Here is a 22564-nt window from a genome sequence, read left to right on the forward strand (position 1 = left end):
TTTAAGTGCTCGGGCAGGGTATAAATCTGCATTCTTTTTCTTCTTTTAGGGTTGTTTCCAGTGTCAGCTTGAGGACCAATAAAGTTTTATTCTGAGCTTAACCTTCCATATGCAAGCACACTTCTTCAGATAGTGAGAGAGAACTTCCTCAACCCTTCCATCTAGGTAGAAAGAAGGTGGGCGGAGGGTTAGTTGCCAGGAAAGGCTAGTTAGAGTCAAGATGCAGAATGAACTGGGCTCTGACTTGGATAGCCCTGGCAAGCCTGATCTTGTCATATCTCAGAAGCCAAGCAGGATCGACTCTGGCAAGGACTTGGATGGGAGATCTCCTTGGAATACCAGCAGTGGGGAAGCAGAGGCATGCTTTATTTAGCTACTGGCCCCCAGCAGGGGTCAGTCACCAAAGGTCATCATGGTCTTCAGATGGACACACACACACGGACATATGAAAATACAGAAGAAGAAGGAGAGGCATTAGTCACTGGTCATAAGTATAGCTGAGTCTGGACAAAAGCAGCTGGTAAAACCTAAGCCAGGGGTGTCCAAACTGTGACTTGGGAGCCACACGTGGCTCTTTCATGCATATTGTGCAGCTCCCAGAGGTCGATGAGGAACTTAATGCAGGCTTACTCTCAAGTAAGCTTCCTTAGCACAGGGACCACAGTCAGCCTCTGAGCACTTACCCATAGATAGGGAGATATTTCCACCGTGAGTGAAGGGAGGAAGGAGGGGAAAATAGGCAGGCTTGAAAGCGCTTTTCCTCCACCACACAGGTCACCCAAGGACCTAGAGAGGGGAAAGACAGTGCAAGAACTGAGAGCCACTGGAAGGAGAGATGGAATTAAAGGGGGCACTGCTCTTGTAGGAGCTGTATTTACTAACCTAGGTGTCATGGCAAAGAGAGATACATAATGATGCAAACGGAGGTGAGAGATTTATGTAATGTTTGTGTGTTTCCTTCTCCCACTTGTGCTAAAAAATAATTCCCTAACCTTTCCCTATGATGGTCTTATGGAGACTGTTATTCCCAGGTTCTGTTTTTTAAAAAAGTCTCCTTCTAGCATGGTCATATTGTCAAGGGCATACATATGCATTTATCTTTCTGTGCAAAAAAAAGTATTAAAAGAAAGACGTGTATAATGTTTGTTCATGTCTTGTGTCTCTCAAACATCTGCCATATGATCTGTTTGGCTCTTATCTTAAGCAATTTTGGCCACTTTTGACCTAAGCAGTTAAAATGGCAATTAAAAACAACAACAGAATAGTAAAAAGACTCTGAGTTGTGCCTATGAAACAACAGAACAGAGATTATTTCTCCACCTGTGAAAATGAATGTCAGGTTCCCAATAGCTGAATGATCAATGACAGTCTATTTGTAAGAATAGCTGTTTATTGATACACGATAGGTCAGGGAAAGACGGACCTTGCGAATACTGGCTTTAGCAGCCACTTGCCCTCTACCTATCCCTATTGTAGCAACGGTTACGTATTCAAACTCAAGGCGTGAAGGAAGCTCTCTTATCTTGGAGAACCGGGTTTGATTCCCCACTCCTCCACTTACACCTGCTGGAATGGCCTTGGGTCAGCCATAGCTCTCTTATCTGGGAGAACCGGGTTTGATTCCCCACTCCTCCACTTGCACCTTCTGGAGTGGCCTTGGGTCAGCCATAACTCTCTTATCTGGGAGAACCAGGTTTGATTCCCCACTCCTCCACTTGCAGCTGCTGGAATGGCCTTGGGTCAGCAATAGCTCTCTTATCTGGGAGAACCGGGTTTGATTCCCCCGTCCTTCACTTGCAGTTGCTGGAATGGCCTTGGGTCAGCCATAGCTCTCTTATCTGGGAGAACCTGGTTTGATTCCCCCCTCCTCCACTTGCAGCTGCTGGAATGGCCTTGGGTCAGCCATAGCTCTCTTATCTGGGAGAACTGGGTTGGATTCCCCACTCCTCCACTTGCAGCTGCTGGCATGGAATGGGTCAGCCATAGCTCTCTTATCTGGGAGAACCGAGTTTGATTCCCCACTCCTCCAGTTGCACCTGCTGGAATGGTTGCTGGAGTTGGCAACCCTCGCTGGGGGAGGAGGTTTTCAGAAGGGCCCTGAGAACAGGTGGAGGTCAGGTTTGCCCACAGCCTGGAGGAAGGTCTGAGTTCCAACCTGACTCTTCCCTCTGGGACTGGTCTACTTTGCAGGGTGGGTGGGTAGTTGGTGGAGAGAAGGGGGAAGGGCCGGTGGGGCTCCTGGAAGATGGATGGAGTGGAAAGGGCTAACTCTGATTTGGGGAATTTCTGAGGGGAGGGTCCTCAGGGAGGTATATTGCCCTAGAGACGCCCCCCCCTCTAAAACAGCCATTTCCTGCAAGGGAACTGACCTCTGTGGCCTGGGGGTAAATTGTAATCGGGAGAGATCTCCAGGCCCCGCCGGGAGGTTGGCCAGGCTAGCAGAGACCCTGCGGGAGGAGAACCCCCCTTCCTCCAGCCTGGGGTCCCTTGGCGGGGATAGTCCAGGGGTGGGGTCCTTCTCCTGCAGCCTCCTGCCCCCCACCAGCTGTGCAGAGCTGCATGCCTGGCCCCCAAGTGGCCGTCAGCATCTCCCTGGACGTTCAAGGAAGCGCCAGGAGGCCCCACCAGGTTTTCTCTCCAGGGGGGCAACAGAAGCGCTAAATGGCCTGTTGAAAGAGGACCCTCATCTCTTCAGCACCCCCCCCCTTTTGCCCCTCCCCTTGAGTTTGACGGTCCTTATTCTAGGAGGGGGGGGATTCAGGAGGCGGGACCCAGCTGCAACCCCATTTTTCTGAGTTGCCTCAACAGCACCAGGAACAACACGGGACGAGCGCAGCCCCCTGCTGCAAAGTCACCCCTGGACAGCCCCATTGAGCAGCACGAGGCGAGGCTGACGGCAGCCTACAGGAAGCTCCTCTGCAGCACTGAACGGGTTAAGACCGCCGAGCTGCTTGCTAGAGAGGCCGAGCAAGTGGGGGGGCAGGAGAGGGAGGGGGCTTTTCCTGGGGGAGGGGGAGGGGTTTGCATTTGCAGGGCGGAGGAGGAAGGGAGAAGCCTGCAAAGAAGCTGCAGCAGGAGAGGGACGCTTTGCAGCCGCCGGATCCTGGGGACGTTTACTTGGAAGTAAGTCTTGGGGGAGGAATAAGCATTTAGCTCTTGGGAGGGAGGGAGGCGGGGATCATTGCAAGCCGGGGCTGTCCCAGGTGCGCCGTTTTCTCCCAGGGAACTGATTTGTGTCTGCTGGAGGTGGGTTCTAATTTTTGGAGAAATTCAGGCCCCACCTGGACCAAGAGATTCACGGAAACACCCCCTAAAGCCACCATAATCAACTACTGTGAATACATAACTAACAGGTTTTTACTACAGATCCAAATATTAGTTCTTATGCTCAGTAATCAATAGATCAGTCCGCATCTCTTTCACACATCTATCCGTTGCACAGTTACAGTGCCCTAAACGTCCCTTAAAGTGCAAGCGTCTTCTCAGCCTCTCAAGAGAATGCAAAAAGTGCTTCCGTTGATCCTGTATTCCTTGAATAAAGGGCTTGCAAAAAGTATTGTCAGTTTCACATGTCGATTTCAGTGCAAAGTGGGGGCCTTCTGAGGATGGCCTGGATCAATCTCTCAGGGATTTCTTTGGCACTTGTAGTGAACTTCCTTGGTTATTTATTCAGGGTAGTTGATTGGTTATTTTGGCTTCACCCCCTAGAGGTTGGTTACTCTGTTAGGCACCGGTTTTGTTCAGCTTTGGAAGCCGAGTTTGTTGGGGATAAGCGATAATCAGTGTAAGAAAAGTTAACTATGAAACTGACATTCTCTTGCTAGTCATTTTCATTCTGCAAACCAACCACCCAAGCTGGCCTTTTGGGGAGTGGAGTGAGTTAAGAAAGGGGTGGGGGCTGGGGGAAGGGAAGTCCAGCCTGCCTTGGCTGCAGCCCCATCCTAACCTCCGGATGTGGGGCCAGTGTGGGGCTGGGGCTGCCCAGCAGAGGAGAGGAACATTTGAAATACCCCTGTTGCCAAGGAGGAGAGCGCCTAGCGAGCCCATTGGTGCTCATGCAAACACCACCCACACCCACCAATCAGAGCATTAGGCTGCTCCCCTGACAGGCAGAGAGGGGTGGAGCTTGCTGATGTGGCCACGCCCCCAATATATACAGGGCCTGGAGGAACAAAGGCCACACAAGAATCCACCACTGTGAGAATCATGGCATGTAAACACACCAGGGGGCTCCAGGGATCTGGGTTCGAGTCCCCACCTGCATCAGGGGTTTGCAAAATGGGAACACAGAAAGAGAACACGGCTGCTTCAAATGCATCGCTCCTGCCCCATCCCTCCACGGCTCACTTAGCAGAGGCAGCCGCAACACGATGCCAGATTCCCCCTCCTGCACTGGGGTTGGGGTGGGAGGAAGGGCATCCTTTTGCCAGGCGAGAGAGGCACAGACCCCCAGGCAGCACAACAGGGAGGAACACCAGAGCACAGTCCCAGGATGGGGGGGGGGGGGGGGGGCGGTTCAGATCTCGTTAAGGGAGATGCCAAGAAGACTATGAAGCCTGCCTTTGGGGGGCCCAGTAAGGAATCCCAGATGGGATCACATGTATGAATCATTCATGCTGATTGGCTGGTTGCATGGCAAAGATTTTGGCTGACTCTTCCGCCAACTACAATCTCCACCACTGAGATAATTAGTAACCATGCAAAGATGTTCAGGGTCTTGGTGTAGCCTTTTTTCCCAAATAGTCTGGACTCTGGAAAATGGTCCTTCTTTCAGGGTGAGCTAGAATATGGGGCTGGGAGCAAACTGTGATAATTATCTGGATGAAGGACATGTGGTCTATTCCCTGCTTCTTTTTGGGAATGGAAATTGTATTTATTTTGTGCATATATGTGTCTGCATATTTGTGTGTGTGTATATATCTTCCTTTTGACTCACTCCTGTCTGTCTCCCTCAGTCCCCTCAGGGAAAAGCCTCCCTTCAGAGCCAAGTAGTTTTAGTTGGTATTTAAATTGTTTTAACTTTGTTTTCATCCTCCCAGAGCCAGTTCATGGAAAAGGGCGGAGTACAAGTTAACAAAACCAAAAAAAAGTGAATAAAGAAAACTTTTCAAAGACAGAGGTGGCCCAAGAAAAGGGGAAGGAGATGGAAGAGCAGGACCCAGAAGGACCAGGAACTGGCAAGAGAGCAAGAAAGAGCCCCCATCCCATCCCACCTGGAAGTGATGTTGAATTCTGGGAAAGGGCTGTGTCAGAGGCCCTGGCTAAGTATACCATGACCTCAGATGTGCATCGCCAATGTTTCCGGCAGTTCCGCTACCATGAGGCCGATGGGCCCCGAGAGGTTTGCAGCCAGCTCCATGGACTTTGCAGCCAGTGGCTGAAGCCGGAGAGGCACACCAAGGAGCAGATCCTGGACCTGGTGATCCTGGAGCAGTTTCTGACTCTCCTGCCCCAGGAAATGCAGGGCTGGGTCAGAGGATTTGGGCCGGAGACCAGTTCCCAGGCGGTGGCCCTGGCTGAAGGTTTCCTCCTGAGTCAGGCAGAGGAGAAGAGGCAGGCAGAACAGGTGAGCGGATTTCCTCCAGATGTGTCTAACTCAAGCAACAATATCTGACCTTATCTTAAAGTTTCCTTGCCAGATAATTGCCCAGAGCCTCTTCTGCTAGAGAATTTCTGGCCCCTGCAGATAACTCACCAGCTCTGCTGAGAAGGGTGCAGGGTCTGGGAGTGGGGCAGGATCCCTTCCTTGGTCTCTTTTCCATTCCATCTCTTACCCCTCTCCCTGGCTGCTGTTTCAGATGCTGGGACCACCTTTGGAGATGGAAGCTGCAATCCCTGAGGCAGAAGGAGCTTCCTTGGAGCAGGGGCAGAGGGTGCAGGCGGTGGAGCGTGCCCAAGATGCCCTCTCCTGTGGTAAGGACTCCTTGTGCCTGGGTGCAGTTGGGGCAGCCTGTGAATGTGGGGGGTAGAGAGTTCAGGTCAGGTGAAAATGAAGCAACTCAGAGTTATTTGGGGGTGCACAATGTAATAGGAAGCAGAGAGTGAGTATAAATGGGCAGTCTTCGCAGTGGAGGACGGTAAGCAGTGGGGTGCCGCAGGGCTCGGTACTGGGTCCCATGCTTTTTAACTTGTTCATAAATGATTTAGAGTTCGGAGTGAGCAGTGAAGTGGCCAAGTTTGCGGATGACACTAAATTGTTCAGGGTGGTGAGAACCAGAGAGGATTGTGAGGAACTCCAAAGGGATCTGTTGAGGCTGGGTGAGTGGGCGTCAACGTGGCAGATGCGGTTCAATGTGGCCAAGTGCAAAGTAATGCACATTGGGGCTAAGAATCCCAGCTACAAATACAAGTTGATGGGGTGTGAACTGGCAGAGACTGATCAAGAGAGAGATCTTGGGGTCATGATAGATAACTCACTGAAAGTGTCAAGACAGTGTGCGTTTGCAATAAAAAAGGCCAATGCCATGCTGGGAATTATTAGGAAGGGAATTGAAAACAAATCAGCCAGTATCATAATGCCCCTGTATAAATCGATGGTGCGGTCTCATTTGGAGTACTGTGTGCAGTTCTGGTCGCCGCACCTCAAAAAGGATATTATAGCTTTAGAGAAGGTGCAGAGAAGGGCAACTAGAATGATAAAAGGGCTGGAGCACTTTCCCTATGAAGAAAGGTTGAAACGCTTGGGACTCTTTAGCTTGGAGAAACGTCGACTGCGGGGTGACATGATAGAGGTTTACAAGATAATGCATGGAATGGAGAAAGTAGAGAAAGAAGTACTTTTCTCCCTTTCTCACAATACAAGAACTCGTGGGCATTCGATGAAATTGCTGAGCAGACAGGTTAAGACGGATAAAAGGAAGTACTTCTTCACTCAAAGGGTGATTAACATGTGGAATTCACTGCCACAGGAGGTGGTGGCGGCCACAAATATAGCCACCTTCAAGAGGGGTTTAGATAAAAATATGGAGCACAGGTCCATCAGTGGCTATTAGCCACAGTGTATGGAGCACAGGTCCATCAGTGGCTATTAGCCACAGTGTATGTGTGTATATAACATTTTTTGCCACTGTGTGACACAGAGTGTTGGACTTGATGGGCCGTTGGCCTGATCCAACATGGCTTCTCTTATGTTCTTATGAACTCTGATGCCTCCAAAGGAGATTAGACAAATTCCTGGGGGTCAGTTTTTCTCATAAAAAAAATTCATATCTCACCTTCCTTCCATAAAGGTCTTAAATTGCCGAAGTGGGAGGGGGAAGATAGACGAACCTCAACAGGCCTTTCCTTCAGCCTGGGGAATCAAGGGTGCCCCGACCTTCTGGGGGAGGAGAGCTCTGGAAAGCACTTCCTAGGGGCCATTAATCATGGGGAAATGTGGCTTTGGTGCTTGTGACTAGAAATTGGCACACTGAAGATGGAAGCCAAAATTATTTTGGCTTCACTCCGTTACTGGCTTAAAAGGAACTTTCAACCTGAGGGACTCGTCCATTTGTTGTTATCGAATACTTTTCAAACTAAATAGTTGAAATCAGTGCATTGCAAATTACAATTACTTGGTTTCTCTCCCCCATCCCCCGGGTGATGCTAGCCATGAGGTGGGATCAGGCCAAGGTAGTTCTTAAACAGAGGATATAGAGAGACAAGCAGGTCTTGATAGACATCCCAAATGCAGAACGTCTAATCCACTTAGATGAAGATATTGAAGATATCGGATTTATATCCCGCCCTGCACTCCGAAGAGTCTCAGAGCGGCTCCTAATCTCCTTTATCTCCCTCTCCCACAACAGACACTCTGTGAGGTGGGTGGGGCCGGAGAGGGCTCTCATAGCAGCTGCCCTTTCAAGGACAACCTCTGCCAGAGCTATGGCTGACCCAAGGCCATTCCAGCAGCTGCAAGTAGAGGAGTGGAGAATCAAACCTGGTTCTCCCAGATAAGAGAGCTCTGGCTGACCCAAGGCCATTCCAGCAGCTGCAAGTGGAGGAGTGGGGACTCAAACCTGATTCTCCCAGATAAGAGAGCTATGGCTGACCCAAGGCCATTCCAGCAGGTGCAAGTGGAGGAGTGGGGAATCAAACCTGCTTCTCCCAGATAAGACAGCTATGGCTGACCCAAGGCCATTCCAGCAGGTGCAAGTGGAGGAGTGGGGAATCAAACCCGGTTCTCCCAGATAAGAGTCCGCACACTTAACCACTACCCCAAACTGGCTCTCTTTTTTTGAAGAAGATATTGGCTTTATATCCCACCCTACACTTTGAAATTTTGGGGAGTTTTGGGTTAGAAGACGACGACTGCAGATTTATACCTTGCCCTTCTCTCTGAATCACAGTCTCAGAGTGGCTCATAATCTCCCATATCTTCCTCCCCTACAACAGACACCCTCTGAGGTGGCTGGGGCTGAGAGAGCTCTCACAGCAGCTGCCCTTTCAAGGATAACCTCTGCCAGAGCTCTGGCTGACCCAAGGCCATTCCAGCAGCTGCAAGTGGAGGAGTGGGGAATCAAACCCGGTTCTCCCAGATAAGAGAGCTCCGGCTGACGCAAGGCCATTCCAGCAGATGCAAGGGGAGGAGTGGGGAATCAAGCCCAGTTCTCCCAGATCAGAGAGCTCTGGCTGACCCAAGTCCATTCCAGCAGCTGCAAGTGGAGGAGGGGGGAATCCAATGCGATCCTCCCAGATAAGAGAGCTCTGGCTGACCCGAGGCCATTCCAGCAGCTGCAAGTGGAGGAGTGCGGAATCAAACCCAGTTCTCCCAGATCAGAGAGCTCTGGCTGACCCAAGGCCATTCCAGCAGCTGCAAGTGGAGGAGTGGGGACTCAAACCCGGTTCTCCCAGATAAGAGAGCTCTGGCTGGCCCAAGGCCATTCCAGCAGCTGCAAGTGGAGGAGTGGGGGAATCAATCCCGGTTCTCCCAGACAAGAGAGCTATGGCTGACCCAAGGCCATTCCAGCAGCTGCAAGTGGAGGAGTGGGGAATCAAATCCGGTTCTCCCAGATAAGAGAGCTCTGGCTGACCCAAGGCCATTCCAGCAGGTGCAAGTGGAGGAGTGGGGAATCCAACCAGGTTCTCCCAGATAAGAAAGCTCTGGCTGACCCAAGGCCATTCCAGCAGGTGCAAGTGGAGGAGTGGGGAATCCAACCCGGTTCTCCCAGATAAGAGTCTGCACACTTAACCACTACACCAAACTGGCTCTCCAATAGATACTGTTCAGTCCCCATGACATATCCAACACACCCTGATGTAAAGAAACACAGAAAAGCCTTCACACTGGCTAGCTGTGAGGCTCTCCCCCCGCGGTGCTTGAAGGCAGAATCAGTCCTTTTGCACAGAGACTTCGTGAATGTGAGTCTGGTGAGACAGAAACTATCAAGCATCTGATGCTTCGATGGAAGTGGTGTAATGAAGTTGGAGTTAGATTAATTCAGCCTCGTATAAAAGAGATGCCTGAGCAGACAGACTCGGGTTGCTGTAATAGACTTATATCCATGAAAATAATTTTATTACTGTGACAGCGGCTAAATTTTGGGTGGCACATGGCTGCATTTGAGAAGTACAGCTTAATTTGTAAAACTGATTCCACTCCCCGGTTTCTTACATATTTCATATTTCTGTATTGTGGTGCCCCTTGTTGAAGTGCTGAATTGTTAGAATTGTTCTGGCCGGAGGCTGTAATAAAATTTCATTCATATTACCTTTGCTGCATGCCCAGAAGATGGCAAAAAACCCTACTGGCCTGGAGGAACCTTTTCTAAACTGGCTGTCAAGCATCGATATTTGAAAGGGCAGCTTCTGCTTAGCCTGCTTAGCCGGGGAGGGCGGGATATAAATAAAATTTATCATCATCATCATCATCATCATCATCATCATCATCATCATCATCATCATCATCATCATCATTATTATTATTATTATTATTATTATTATTATTATTATTATTATTATTCTGCGAGAGCCTTCTCAGCCCCACCCACCTCACAGGGTGTCTGTTGTGGGGGAGAAGATATAGGAGATTGTAAGCCAATACTAAGACATCACAAAGCACAGTTTTTGCAGTTCAGCAACAGTAAAAGAAGAGGTAACTGTTCTATCTAAGACATGAAGTACGTAGATGGCACCTCTTGTTGCAGCATAAGAATTCCAGCCATAGCCTAAGTTACTCTAGAGAGATCTATTCATTATATTGCAGAAAATATCAAGGCGCCAAAGCAGGGCATGAGCATAAAGTTAGCCTGGCTTTCCTCTCATCCATACCCGTATTATAGTTTCTGCCACTCTAGGGTCAGGGGGTTTGAATGACCTAATTAAGGGTCCTCCTTGATTGAACTTTCCAGAGGATGTCAGCACCATCCTAGGCCCCTCACCCTCCTGTTTGCAGAACTGGATACAGGTTCTCACCATTAACCAATGGCCACATTCTGGGATCTGGCCTTGAAAAAGATGATGATGTTAGCTGCAGTTAGACTCAATTTATGAACACCCTGGAGTTTCACCAGGCCACTAACCCTAACCCCTGTAACCCTTGGGGGAAGTGGGGTTTTTTTGCCTCACAGATCCATCCCCCTTACCCTGGTTCAGATTCTGGGTTTTCGTCTTGACCGTGGTGCCATCCTTCCAGAAGAATTTTTAGTCTTCTGTTTCTTTCTTTCCCCGTGTAAAAATGACCACTTTCCCCCTCTCTGTCTCCTTCTCTCCCTGCAAAAGAAGCCAGAAGTATAAGAGAGACCGTGGTGGAGACCGAGAACAGCCTTGCATTCGAAGAAAGGCCGCAGAGTTCTTCTACAGGATCCCAAGAGCATATTTCCTTCCCCAATAAGCTGCCTGAGAGTGAGTATCCATCATGGTTTTGTCAGGGGAACATGCCAGGAATAACCATGAGGGATTCCTGATTCCCTTATGAGCAACATTTGGTTTGGTATAGTCCTACTGGCTCCTGGGTAAGGAGGGAGGGAGGCCTTCTGGGAGCCAGAAATCTGGAGGCTCTGAAGCCCCTTCTGGGCAAGAGTTTAGCTGAGGCTCTTCACGAGTGGGGGAGGTATCCTTAACTACTAGATATTCTTGGGGAAAGGTGGAGGAGAGATTAAGATCAGCCAATCTGATGAGGCCAAAGGGCCGCCAGTCCTTCCTTCTTGTAGTCATATAGATGTCGTTGGATCTTACCAGCCTTCCCAAGTGCTAACAGGATCTTTCTCTCTCTTTATTCCAGCAGAGGATGATCAGAGGAATGAGGAGGGTGAGGAACTTCATCAGCACATAACAGATAGAATTAACAATGAAGACTTGAACAAAAATCTCAGGACTCAAGGCAGACCCAGGAGAAAGAATGGCATCAGTACGGTTGAAAGCCATGATGCAAGAAAGCAGAATATACTTTTTCCAAAGCACAGGATATTAAAGGCAAGCAAATCCATTCAGTTAGGAAAGTATTTAAATAATAGATCACAGCTCTTTTTGAATCAAAGTATATACAGAGAGGAAAAACCTTCTGAGTACTCAGAGACAAGAAATAAATTTAGTCAGAGTAGCATTCAGCTGCATCAAAAAACTAACACTGGGGAGAAACCTTTTGAGTGCGGAAACAGATTCATACAAAGTGGCAGTCTTCAGCATCATCAGAGAATCCACACAGGGGAGAAACCTTTTGAATGCTCAGAGTGTGGAAAGAGATTCAGTACAAGTGGCCATCTTCAATATCATCAGAGAACCCACACAGGGGAGAAACCTTTTGAATGCTCAGAGTGTGGAAAGAGATTCACTTGCAACGGCAGTCTTCAAAAGCATCAGAGAACCCACACAGGGGAGAAACCTTTTTTATGCTCAGAGTGTGGAAAGAGATTCAGTATGAGTGACAATCTTCAACGTCATCAGAGAACCCACACAGGAGAGAAACCTTTTGAGTGCTCAGAGTGTGGAAAGAGATTCAGACAGAGTGGCGATCTTCAGCGTCATCAGAGAACCCACACAGGGGAGAAACCTTTTGAGTGCTTAGAGTGTGGAAGGAGATTCAGGTGGAGCAGCTATCTTCAAAAGCATCAGAGAATCCACACAGGGGAGAAACCTTTTGCATGCTCAGAGTGTGGAAAGAGATTCAATACAAATGTCCATCTTCAGCGTCATCAGAGAACCCACACAGGGGAGAAACCTTTTGAGTGCTCAGAGTGTGGAAAAAGATTCAGTATGAGTGGTCATCTTCAACGTCATCAGAGAACCCACACAGGGGAGAAGCCTTTTGAGTGTTCAGAGTGTGGAAAGAGATTCAGTGAGAGGAGGAATCTTGAACAGCATCAGAGAAAGCACAGAGGTGAGAATCTCTTAGAATTCTCAATGTCCAGCCGCAGCTTGCCACACCTGGACTTGTTAATGGCCCCAAGGGAGGCTTTCATGATGGAGAGACACCATCCCAGTGAATGAGAGCAATCCCTTGCCTTGAACTTGCTGATAAGCTGTTTGCCCATCAGCCTCCATTGTTGCAGTGGCAGCTCTCATCCCAGAGGGTCCAATGAGGTTAAGGGGAGCAGGTGATGGGAGGACAGATTACCGGTAATTCATCGGAGAATCCAAACAGGAGAAACGTTTCAGTGCTTAGAGTGTGGGAGAAGATTCAGTTAGAGTGGCACTCTTCAGCTGCATCAAAGAACCCACACATGGGGAGGAACCTTTGGAGTGTGCAGATTCAGTCAGTGTGACAATTTTCAAAAGCATATATAAACTCTTATAAGGGAGAAGCCTTTTGACTTTTCAGGCTGTGGAAAGAGATTCTGTTGCAGAAGCACTCTTTGAAGGCAAGTGAGAACCCACCCCAGGAAGACACAATTTTAATGCTGGGCTCTTTGAAAGAGATCCAGTCCAAGAAGTTCTCTTCTACTGTGTCGAGGAACCCGCACGAGGAGGATCCATGTAACCTCCTTGCCCGTAAAAAGAGCTTTCCCCCTATTTCATATCTAAAAAACAACCACAGACCACAAAAAGTATTGAAAAGATGCCGATTGCTGTAAAAGGCTGAAATCTACAAAAGAAACCTTCCTCTAATCAGAAAGAAACGTTCTCAGTGCTTGGGCGGGGTGGGCGGAGGGTTAGTTGCCAGGCAGGGCCAGTTAGAGTCACGATGCAGAAGGAACTGGGCCCTGACTGGGAGAGACCAGGCAAGCCTGATCTTGTCAGATCTCAGAAGCCGAGCAGGGTGGACTCTGGCAAGGACTTGGATGGGAGATCTCCTTGGAATACCAGCAGTGGGGAAGCAGAGGCAGGCTTTATTTAGCTACCTCCCTGGATATACTCCAGGCCCCCAGCAGGGGTCAGTCACCAGAGGTCGTCATGGCCTTCAGATGCGCACACACACACACATATGAAAATACAAAAGAAGAAGAAGGAGATGCATCAGTCACTGGTCATAAGTATAGCTGAGACTGGACTAAAGCAGCTGGTAAAACCTAAGCCAGGGGTGTCCAAACTGTGTCTCAGGAGCCACATGTGGCTCTTCCACACATATTGTGCAGCTCCTGAAGGTCAAGGAGGAACTTAATGTAGGTTTACTTTCAAGTAAGCTTCCTTAGCACTGGGACCACAGTCAGCCTTTGAGCACTGAGATAGGCAGATATTTCCACCTTGTGTGAAGGGAGGAAGGAAGGGGAAATAGGCAGGCGTGCAAGCATTTTTCCTGCACCACACAGGTCACCCAGGGACCTAGAGCAGGGAAAGACAGTACAAGACCTGAGAGATCCCCTGGAAGGAGGGATGGAAGTAAAGGGGGCAGTGCTGGGTTCCCCCCATAGTTTCATAGCTCTTGCAGGAACTGCATTTACTAACCTAAGTGGCAAAGAGAGATACAACAGAGATGAAAGATTTATATGGTGCCTGTTGTGGGGAGAAAAAAAAATAGAATTGAGGTTGGGGCCAACATCAAACCATCAGAGTCATATTAATTTGCTGTTGACCTGTTGCAGTAAAAAGGCTGAGGCCATGAAGCATTTTTTCTTTCTGCGTGACCAAATAGACAGGAAGTTCCTTTCCACTCACACACACACACACCACTATCACACACAGTCTGGGCCCGACGCCAGCAGGCAGAAGGGGGAGGCATTGATACAGAAAAAAAAATTGCAATTCACACAAAATGACCTTACTGCTCCAAAGTGCCTAACTGGGAAAGGAAGAGATCGTTCTTCTCTTGAGTGTCTGAACAGATTACAGGAAGGACGGGTTATCAGAGCCAAGCAAGCTGGAACAGTAAGCAGACAAATGGTGGCCAGATTTGGCCAGCATAAATTGTTTTATTACACTCTATACCAATAAAAGTAAACATTCTTCTAAGCACATCCTCTACATCTGTCTGAAGTCATCAAAGGTGTAAATTATGACAATGCAAAAATGTTATAGCTTTTGATCTCAAGTGTATACATTGTTTGCAAGCTGGTGTCTTGGGGTCTCTCTAGCCATGTCCTGAAAACGCCGCTTTTGTCACAGGAGATCGCTGAGATTTCTGAGAGCTCTTGTGGGGGGTGGGGAAGAAAAGTGGGCTTCAGCTGTTATGAATACTAACAAATAGGGGATTTAATCGTTGTAACTGTTGTGCTTATACAGTATGTCTCCTGAGAACGGTGCTCTGTTGGCTGTCGTCCCAGAGTTTAGAAGGTTAGTTGTTATCATTATTGTTAAATGAAGGAAGTTTTTGGTTTTCATGCTTAGAGTGTTCTTGGGTAGTTAATTTTATATTGTTAGATAGGTTTGTATTTCAAGGATTCCAGAGCATTCCCTTGGTAAAGACCTAAAGGGAGGAAAAGAACTGAGCCCTCTGTGGGTTTGAGGGGCCCCTGTGTTGGCTCCCCGCCTCAAGGAATTCCACCAACACCTGTGTGTTTCCTTCTCCCACTGGTGCCAGAAAACAATTCCCTAACCTTTACCTTTGATGGTCTTATGAGGACTGTTTTTCCCAAGTTTTTTTTTTTTTTAAGTCTTCTAGTATGGTCGTGTTGTGAAGTGCATACGTATGCATTTATCTTTCTGTGCAATGAAAGTATTAAAAGACGTGTATAATGTTTGTTCATGTCTTGCGTCTCTCAAACATCTGACATATAATCTATTTGGCTTTTATCTCAAGCAAGTTTGGCCACCGTTGACCTAAGCAGTTAAAGTGGCAGTTCCAAACAGCAAGAGAGTTGAGTTGTGCATGCCAATGAAAAAACAGAACACAGATTATTTTCTTCCTGTGAACCTGAAATGCACAACTCTTGCAAAAGACACAAACATGCAGGTAGGCACATAAGAATGTAAAAATGCTAAAAAGTGAGTGTGTGTGAATAAGCCTGTCCTTAGGCTAAAGTGCACAACAGCCCACAATATCCTTCCCAGGAGACCCCCCACTTTCCCTCCAGGATGCTCCAAGCTTACAATCATAGAGTTGGAAGAGACCTCTGGAGTCATCTAGTCCAAGCCCCTGCACAATGCAGGAAACTCACTAACACTTCCCCCTAAATTCACAGGATCTTCATCGCTGTCAGATGGCCATCTAGCCTCTGTTTAAAAACCTCCAAGGAAGGAGAGTCCACCACCTCCCGAAGAATCATAGAGTTGGAAGGGACCTCCAGGGTCCTCTAGTCCAATCCCCTGCAAAATGCAGGAAACTCACAAACACCTCCCCCTAAATCCACAGGAACTTCATTGCTGTCAAATGGCCATGAAGCCTCTGTTTCAAAATCTCCAAGGGAGGAGAGCCCACCACGTCCCGAAGAATCATAGAGTTGGAAGGGACCTCCAGGGTCATCTAGTCCAATCCCCTGCAAAATGCAGGAAACTCATAAACATCTCCCCTCAAATTCACAGGATCTTCATCGCTGTCAGATGTCCATCTAGCCTCTATTGAAAAACCTCCAAGGAAGGAGAGCCCACCACCTCCCGAGGAAGCCTGTTCCACTGAGGAATCGCTCTAAACTCACAAACACCGCCTGGTAAATTCATAGGATCTTCATTGCTGTCAGATGGCCATCTAGCCTCTGTTGAAAAACCTCCAAGGAAGGAGAGCCCACCACCTCCCGAGGAAGCCTGTTCCACTGAGGAATCGCTCTAAACTCACAAACACCGCCTGGTAAATTCATAGGATCTTCATCGCTGTCAGATGTCCATCTAGCCTCTGTTGAAAAACCTCCAAGGAAGGAGAGCCCACCACCTCCCGAGGAAGCCTGTTCCACTGAGGAATCGCTCTAAACTCACAAACACCGCCTGGTAAATTCATAGGATCTTCATTGCTGTCAGATGGCCATCTAGCCTCTGTTGAAAAACCTCCAAGGAAGGAGAGCCCACCACCTCCTGAGGAAGCCTGTTCCACTGAGGAATCGCTCTAAACTCACAAACACCTCTGCCTAAATTCACAGGATCTTCATTGCTGTCAGATGGCCATCTAGCCTCTGTTGAAAAACCTCCAAGGAAGGAGAGCCCACCACCTCCCAAGGAAGCCTGTTCCACTGAGGAATCGCTCTAAACTCACAAACACCTCTGCCTAAATTCACAGGATCTTCATTGCTGTCAGATGGCCATCTAGCCTCTGTTGAAAAACCTCCAAGGAAGGAGAGCCCACCTCCCGAGGAAGCCTGTTCCACTGAGGAACTGATCTAAACTCACAAACACCGCCCGGTAAATTCACAGGATATTCATCGCTGTCGGCCATCCAGCCTCTGTTTAAAAACCTCAAAGGAAGGAGAGCCCACCACCTCCCAAGGAGGAAGCCTGTTCCACTGAGGAATCGCTCTAAACTCACAAACACCTCTGCCTAAATTCACAGGATCTTCATTGCTGTCAGATGGCCATCTAGCCTCTGTTGAAAAACCTCCAAGGAAGGAGAGCCCACCACCTCCCAAGAAAGAAGCCTGTTGCACTGAGGAATCGCTCTAAACTCACAAACACCGCCTGGTAAATTCATAGGATCTTCATTGCTGTCAGATGGCCATCTAGCCTCTGTTGAAAAACCTCCAAGGAAGGAGAGCCCACCTCCCGAGGAAGCCTGTTCCACTGAGGAACTGATCTAAACTCACAAACACCGCCCGGTAAATTCACAGGATATTCATCGCTGTCAGATGGCCATCTAGCCTCTGTTGAAAAACCTCCAAGGAAGGAGAACCCACCACCTCCCGAGGAAGCCTGTTCCACTGAGGAATCGCTCTAAACTCACAAACACCTCTGCCTAAATTCATAGGATCTTCATTGCTGTCAGATGGCCATCTAGCCTCTGTTGAAAAACCTCCAAGGAAGGAGAGCCCACCACCTCCCGAGGAGGAAGCCTGTTCCACTGAGGAACCGCTCTAAACTCACAAACACCGCCTGGTAAATTCACAGGATCTTCATTGCTGTCAGATGGCCATCTAGCCTCTGTTGAAAAACCTCCAAGGAAGGAGAGCCCACCACCTCCCGAGGAGGAAGCCTGTCCCACTGAGGAATCGCTCTAAACTCACAAACACCTCTGCCTAAATTCACAGGATCTTCATTGCTGTCAGATGGCCATCTAGCCTCTGTTGAAAAACCTCCAAGGAAGGAGAACCCACCACCTCCCGAGGAAGCCTGTTCCACTGAGGAATCGCTCTAAACTCACAAACACCTCTGCCTAAATTCACAGGATCTTCATTGCTGTCAGATGTCCATCTAGCCTCTGTTGAAAAACCTCCAAGGAAGGAGAGCCCACCACCTCCCGAGGAAGCCTGTTCCACTGAGGAACTGATCTAAACTCACAAACACCGCCCGGTAAATTCACAGGATCTTCATCGCTGTCGGCCATCCAGCCTCTGTTGAAAAACCTCCAAGGAAGGAGAGCCCACCACCTCCCAAGGAGGAAGCCTGTTCCACTGAGGAACCGCTCTCACGGTCAGGAAGCACTGCCCTCACCCACACCCTGTAATGATGAAGCTCTGCAGGAGATGGTGCAGGGACAGGAGAGGAATTTATTTATTTCAGTAAATTTATAGTCTACCCTCCACCATGATGGGCTCAGGGTGGATCCCAACATGATAAAACCATTAAAGCCAGCAGTAAAATATCAACAGTTAAACCAATTAAAACCAGGGCTTTTTTTAGCAGGAACGCACAGGAATGCAGGGGTGTGTGGCCTAATATGCAAATGAGTTCCTGCTGAGCCTTTCTCACAAAAATGCCCTATACTAAACAATGGTGATGTCAGGGGGTGTGGCCTAATATGAAAATGAGTTCCTGCTGGGCTTTTCCTACAAAAAAGCCCTATACTAAACAATGGTGATGTCAGGGGGTGTGACCTAATATGCAAATGAATTCCTACTGGGCCTCTCCTACAAAAAGCCCTGCACTAAACAATGGTGGTGTCAGGGGGTGTGGCCTAATATGCAAATGAGTTCCTGCTGGGCTTTCCCTACGAAAAAGGCCCTGATTAAAACGAAAAATCAGAATTAATTTAGGACGGCATGGGTGGTGTGAGGACATGAGGCATAATTTTCGTAGGCAACTTAGACTGCCCAAGAACTAAAATCTTCCCATCCAGTCTGAGGCAAGGGTTGTTGCCCTCCTTCTCCTTCTGTCTTTGCGGCTGCAAAGAGAGAGCTTATTCCTGGGGACACAGCAAGCCTCTGAAAGGGGATGGGGGGGTCTAAATCCAGCCTCCTTCCCTGGAATCCAAACTCTGTCCCTTGCCTCCAAGAAATATTGTTCAAAACTCCATGCGGGGTGTTTTCTGAGTGCATTTAAAGTCATAGAATCATGGAGTTCGAGGGACCACCATGTTCATCTAGTCCAGTGGTCACCAACCTTTTTGGCACCAGGAACGAGTTTTGCGGAAGACAATTTTTCCACAGACTGGGGGGAGGAGAGCGGGATGGTTTTGGGATGATACAATTGTGCATTTTTGGGGGGGTGTGGTTGTTAAGTGAGCAGACTTATGTGGGAGATCCGGGTTTGATTCCCCATTCCTCCACTTGCAGCTGCTGGAATGGCCTTGGGTCAGCCATAGCTCTCTTATCTGGGAGAACCGGTTTGATTCCGCACTCCTCCACTTACGCCTGCTGGAATGGCATTGGGTCAGCCAGAGCTCTCTTATTTGGGAGAACTGGGTTTGATTACCCACTCCTCCACTTGCACCTGCTGGAATGGCCTTGGGTCAGCCAGAGCTCTCTTATCTGGGAGAACCGGGTTTGATTCCCCACTCCTCCACTTGCACCTGCCGGAATGGCCTTGGGTCAGCCAGAGCTCCCTTATCTGGGGGAACCGGGTTTGATTCCCCACTCCTCCACCTGCACCTGCTAGAATGGCCTTGGGTCAGCCATAGCTCTGGCAGAGGTTGTCCTTGAAAGGGCAGCTGCTGTGAGAGCCCTCTCCAGCCCCACCCACCTCACAGGGTGTCTGTTGAGGGGGAGGAAGGTAAAGGAAATTGTGAGCTTTTCTGAGATTCAGAGTGGAGGGCAGGCTATAAATCCAATGTCTTCTTACTATTATTATTACTACTTTGCAAAATATAATGAAATAATTATAAAACTCATGGATGGCCCAGTTGCTAACAGGCCACGGACCGGTGCCGGTCTTTGGCCCGGGGGTTAGGGACCTCAGATCTAGTCCAACCCCCTGCACAATGCAGGAAATTCACAATTGTGAATTGTGCACATAGGGACTCTTGCTCCATGCCCAGTCCCAGGATCTCTGTCCAGACTGGAATGGAGAGAAATTGGGGCCTGACCCCCAAAGTGGCAACTGGGTATTTTCCGGGACGTGTAAGAAAAAAAAAGGACCCCGAAATCCCACGAGGTTGGTTTTCTCTCTAGAGGCGGCAACAGAAACAACGTAATCTCCAAACGTCTAGCCCCTCCCACCCCTGGCCTTCCACATTGAGCTTTTCCTAGGTGGAGGATGACTCAGGAGGAAGGATCCGGTTTCAGCCTCCTTTTTCTGAGCTGCCTGAACAGGACTGGATCCTCCGGGAGTGCAGCCCCGTGCAGAGCTACTCCCGAGCAGCTGCATGGAGCAGCATATGGAATGGCTGACGCAGCGCAGCTGAAGCTCCTGGAGGGAAGACGATGGGGGTGAGCTTCCCCCTCCTTCATCTGCAGCACGGAAAGGGTTAAAACCGCCGAGCTGCTTGCTAGAGAGGCCGAGCAAGGGGGGGGGGGAGCTGCAAAGGAGCTGTTCCTCAGGGAGGGGGTTGCATTTGCAGGGCTTTAAGCAGCAGGAGGGTAAAGACTTGCAGCTGCCGCATCCCGATAAAGTTTACTTGGAAGTAAGTCTTGGAGGAGGGGGGAATAAGCATTTAGATTTTGGGAGGGCTGCGGGGATCCTGCCATGCCATGGCCGCCCTGGAGTTCCAGTCCCCTGGATTGCAAATCCATGGACATTTTTTGCGGGGAATGGGGGTTGGACTTCAGATGGGGAGAAGGCCAAAGCGTCCTCCCTCTCGGCCATTTTCTCCCCACAAACTGAACTCTGTCTGCTGGAGGTGGGTTGCAATTCTGGGAGAACTTCAGGACCCATCTAGAGGTTGCTAATCCTAGAGTTGGAAGGGACCTCCAGGGTCATCTAGTCCAACCCCCTGCACCATGCAGGAAACTCACAAAGACCTCCCCCTAAATTCACAGGATCTGTCAGATGGCCATCTAGCCTCTATTTAAAAACCTCCAAGGAAAGAGAGCCCACCACCTCCTGAGGAAGCCTGTTCCACTGAGGAACTGCTCGAACGGTCAGGAATCATAGAGTTGGAAGGGACCTCCAGGGTCATCTAGTCCAACCCCCTGCACCATGCAGGAAGCTCACAAACACCTCCCCCTAAATACACAGGATCTTCATTGCTGTCAGATGGCCATCTAGCCTCTATTTAAAAACCTCCAAGGAAGGAGAGCCCACCACCTCCTGAGGAAGCCTGTTCCACTGAGGAACTGCTCTAACAGTCATAGAATCATAGAGTTGGAAGGGACCTCCAGGGTCAGCTAGTCCAAGCCCCTGCACAATGCAGGAAACTCACATACCCCTCCCCCTAAATTCACAGGGTCTTCATTGCTGTCAGATGGCCATCTAGCCTCTGCTGCAAAACCTCCAAAGAAGGAGAGCCCACCACCTCCTGAGGAAGCCTGTTCCACTGAGGAACTGCTCGAACGGTCAGGAATCATAGAGTTGGAAGGGACCTCCAGGGTCATCTAGTCCAAGCCCCTGCACAATGCAGGAAGCTCACAAACACCTACGCCTAAATTCACAGGATCCTCATTGCTGTCAGACGGCCATCTAGCCTCTGTTTCAAAACCTCCAAGGAAGGAGAGCCCACCACCTCCCGAGGAAGCCGGTTCCACTAAGGAACTGCTCTAATGGTCAGGAAGTTCTTCCTATTGTTGAGCCGGAAACTCTTTTGATTTAATTTCAACCCATTGGTTCTGATCCTACCTTCTGGGGCCACAGAAAACAATTCCACACTATCCTCTAGAGGACAGCCCTTCAAGTATTTGAAGATGGTGATCCTATCACCTCTCAGCTGCCTCCTCTCCATGCTAAACAATAATGTTAGACTAAGCTTGTAGTCGCTCTGCTCATGAACTGAGTTTGATCCCAGCGGAAGCTGGATTCAGGTAACCGGCTCAAGGTTGACTCAGCCTTCCATTCTTTCAAGGTTGGTCAAATGAATACCCAGCTTGCTGGGGGGAAAGTGTCGATGACTGGGGAAGGCAATAGGAAACCACCCCATAAAAAGTCTGCCGTGAAAACGTTGTGAAAGCAACATCACCCCAGAGTCGAAAACGACTGGTGCTTGCACAGGGGACCTTTACCTTTACCTTTTTAAAGTTTGTAACATCATTAAAGCGCCAATCAGAGACACTTTCCCAAAGAACCAAGGAGACACATCTAAAATAGACTGGTTTGTAACATAGCAAAATGATATTAAACCTGGTCAAAAAACCACAAGAAGCAGCAGGGCTAATCTCACCATGGAAGTTCCCAATGTCCAATTGTGTACCTTCATTCCTTCTTTAAATTATTATTATTTTCTTTTTTGGCACACAGCTGTCTGTCTCTCTCTGTCCCCTCATGGAGAAGCCTCTCTTCAGAGCCAAGTGAATAAAGGCAATTTTCTCAGACAGGGGGAAACCAAGAGAAGGGTAAGAAGATGGAAGAGCAGGGCCCAGAAGGACCTGGAATGGGCAAGAGAGCAAGGAAAGGCCCCCATCCCATCCCACCTGGAAGTGGTGCTGAATTCTGGGAAAGAGCTGTGCCAGAGGTCCTGTCTGAAGACACCACGACCTCAGATGTACACTGCCAACACTTCCGGCAGTTCTGCTACCATGAGGCTGATGGGCCCCGAGAGGTTTGCAGCCAGCTCCATGGACTTTGCAACCAGTGGCTGAAGCCAGAGAGGCACACCAAGAAGCAGATCCTGGACCTGGTGATCCTGGAGCAGTTCCTGACTCTCCTGCCCAAGGAAATGCAGGGCTGGGTCAGAGGATGTGGGCCGGAGACCAGTTCCCAGGCCGTGGCCCTGGCCGAAGGTTTCCTCCTGAGTCAGGCAGAACAGGTGAGAGGGGATTCCCTCCAGGTATTTATTTATTTAGTATATTTCTATTGTCCAATTAAAGCAGTAATATTTAGCCCTCTG

The 22564-nt window shown here is 49.0% G+C and overlaps 2 protein-coding genes across 2 annotated transcripts in view; both read left to right on the forward strand.

Moving 5' to 3' along the window:
• LOC132571572 (zinc finger protein 709-like) overlaps positions 1-22564 on the forward strand; it is a 172672-nt gene that overhangs the window by 134590 nt on the left and 15518 nt on the right. The window lies entirely within an intron of this gene.
• On the forward strand, positions 3015-15031 carry LOC132572120 (zinc finger protein with KRAB and SCAN domains 7-like). The gene is made up of 5 exons (XM_060238924.1): positions 3015-3123; positions 5040-5566; positions 5799-5913; positions 10699-10821; positions 11201-15031. Exons 2-5 carry the CDS (start codon positions 5144-5146, stop codon positions 12403-12405), a joined length of 1866 nt encoding a protein of 621 aa, XP_060094907.1. The 5' UTR covers positions 3015-3123; positions 5040-5143; the 3' UTR covers positions 12406-15031.

This window comes from Heteronotia binoei, chromosome 5, assembly GCF_032191835.1.
Source record: "Heteronotia binoei isolate CCM8104 ecotype False Entrance Well chromosome 5, APGP_CSIRO_Hbin_v1, whole genome shotgun sequence".
Taxonomy (NCBI): domain Eukaryota; kingdom Metazoa; phylum Chordata; class Lepidosauria; order Squamata; family Gekkonidae; genus Heteronotia; species Heteronotia binoei.